This window comes from Pygoscelis adeliae, unplaced genomic scaffold (genome assembly GCF_000699105.1).
Source record: "Pygoscelis adeliae isolate BGI_AS28 unplaced genomic scaffold, ASM69910v1 Scaffold172, whole genome shotgun sequence".
NCBI lineage: Eukaryota > Metazoa > Chordata > Aves > Sphenisciformes > Spheniscidae > Pygoscelis > Pygoscelis adeliae.
The window spans coordinates 3,624,046-3,626,255 of record NW_008824338.1 but is presented as its reverse complement, the minus strand read 5'-3'; the positions used below and the strand labels follow the sequence as shown (position 1 = coordinate 3,626,255).

The 2,210-nt window shown below is 44.3% G+C and overlaps 1 protein-coding gene across 1 annotated transcript in view; it reads right to left on the bottom strand.

Moving 5' to 3' along the window:
• LOC103912743 (vacuolar protein 8-like) overlaps nt 1–2,210 on the bottom strand; it is a 32,075-nt gene that overhangs the window by 10,479 nt on the left and 19,386 nt on the right. Inside the window, exons 10-12 of the mRNA XM_009319139.1 lie at nt 2,191–2,202; nt 1,320–1,365; nt 22–155 (exon numbers count right to left, since the gene is read on the bottom strand). Of these exons, the coding sequence (XP_009317414.1) occupies nt 22–155; nt 1,320–1,365; nt 2,191–2,202 (192 nt within the window). The remainder of the gene's footprint in view (nt 1–21; nt 156–1,319; nt 1,366–2,190; nt 2,203–2,210) is intronic.

Below are 2,210 nucleotides of genomic sequence, written 5' to 3'. Positions count from 1 at the left end.
TTGGGAAATGACCTCCCCTACCTGGTTGTGCGGGTGCTGGGACAGTATCCAGAGCAGAGCGATGGAGGCGCGACGCACATCCTCGCTGCCAGATGCCAGGAGAGAGCGCAGCTTGGGCAGGACGTCCTCAGCAACCATCTCAGCCTGGATGTCCGCTGGTTTGAGAAAATGACCAAGGTCAGGGAGCTTCACAGCACTGCGAGGAAGCACTCAGGCCCCGACTCATAAACGTTTGACTCTGCCTCAGTGATGAAATTAGAGGGGACCTCCTCATCTCTGTGGGATGGGACAATGCTGGATGTTTGGTTATAAAAATAAACCCTCGTTTGTTCTGGCTCCTTTTGCCAAAGGATTAATACAGGCTTGAGAGCAGCGAGAGAGGTTTGGGCACCTTTCAGTTTGTGTCTGAACCTCAGCGAGAAGAAATGAGGGGAAATTTTCCGAGTCCTTCATTGGCATAAGGCCTGGTAGGAAGGTGGCAGCTTCTGCTGCACAAACAGAAAGACAGATCTCTCCAAGCACCACCTATCTTGCAGAGTTATGGTTAGCCAGGGGAGAGATCAGCCATCCTGGCCGAATCCTTATATCCCATTTGTCCCCGCAACTTCAGCGAGTGCTTTTGGGTACTAAAGGCAATGCCAGAGCAGTCAGCAGATGGAACAGCAGTCCTAAAAGGCCAAGCAGACCAGGGGTTTTCAGCCACGCCAAGGAGCAGCGCGGCAGTTCCTTCGCTCCCAGCTCTGCTATAATTGTGATTGCTTGAAAATTAAGCACCTCTACATTTTCTAGATGAACAACTCTACCCTGGACCCTAGGGCTCTAGCGTTGAGCGTGCCATACTCCCGAGTATGCCGTAGAAATGGATCTTGGTCATTTAATATGATAGGATTTTTTTAAGAGGATGACAAATGCTTGGGAGAAAATTATATTTAATGATAGACAGATTCATGCCTTGGGAGAAGGCAGGTCCCCACTCAAGCAGCAATTTCAGGAGCCATTCTGTCCTAATCAGGTTTAATGCTTAGGAAACATGGAAGGGAGAAAAACTTAAAAAGTTGCAAAGGCTCTGTGCATACGAACTCTGCTGTCTCTCTCACTTTGTCCAGATACTTCCCCTCGCTACCTGGGAGCTCTGAGGCAGGTTTATTTCGTTTATGCACTGCACCTCCCTCTTCCCTTAATATCCAATTAAAATGTAGAAAAGAGGGTATCTCTTTGCTTTTAATATGAAAGGTTCCCAGCCCACTGTGCTCACTCAGAAAGGCGGAGAGAAAGAAAAAGAAATAGTGTGGTTTGTTTATTTCCAAGATATTGCTTACCACTGGTAGCCAAATTTCTTAGGCAAACACATGCCTGGCTTGAAACCTGCTTGTCCCAAAGAGAGAAGGGAAAAAAAGGAGAGGTTTCAGTAATGCACGTTCTTGCCTATTGTACACAAAATAAACACTAGCAAGCTATTACACTATCTTCAGAGCACAAATTTTGGGACACTTTTTGTTGTCAAAGTTTTGATGATTTTTTTTTTTTCCAACCTCCTCTAGTATCAGTCATCCTGTTGTTGATGAGGAAGAGCCAACAGGGTTCAGATGTTGGTTTATTTTAGGCATGTCAGATAAGTTATAAGAAAATGAAAGGAGTGAATTGGTCTCGTTTGCTTTGCCTTTTTTTTTTTCCCCACCTCCCTCCTACACAGAATTTAAGGTTCCACCCTTTAAATCCTGAACTGTGGCTTATTGAAGTTTCTTTGGTGTGGCTCCCAACAAAGCAAAATTTTCAAGATGATGTTCTTTGAAGCCATATAGTCAAAGTTATGGAAACCAAAAAGAAAAAAAAAAAGTAGCATAAGTTCCAGATACTTGCTGTCGCAGACACAATCATCAAACATAGTTGAGAGCCTGGACAGAACACTTCACACACATAGTTTGAAGTTTAAAGAATACAGGCCATCCTAGTCTAAAGGAAGTGTCCAGGGCTGTGGAACAACTTTAATGATTTCCCTTCTCTTTCTCCGTACATTGACCTTGTAGAACCTATGTATCTTCTAATATGTATCTTTTCTCATGGGAAAGATGCTGCATAGGCACCAGTACAGTAGATGAGCAGAATTGTGCAAGAGTGAAACTGGAAGCCCAAGTTTATAGCTTTACTCTGATGCTAAGCCTTTACAAAAAGAGAAAGCTACAGCTTTACCTTGTCCACAGAGGAGGACA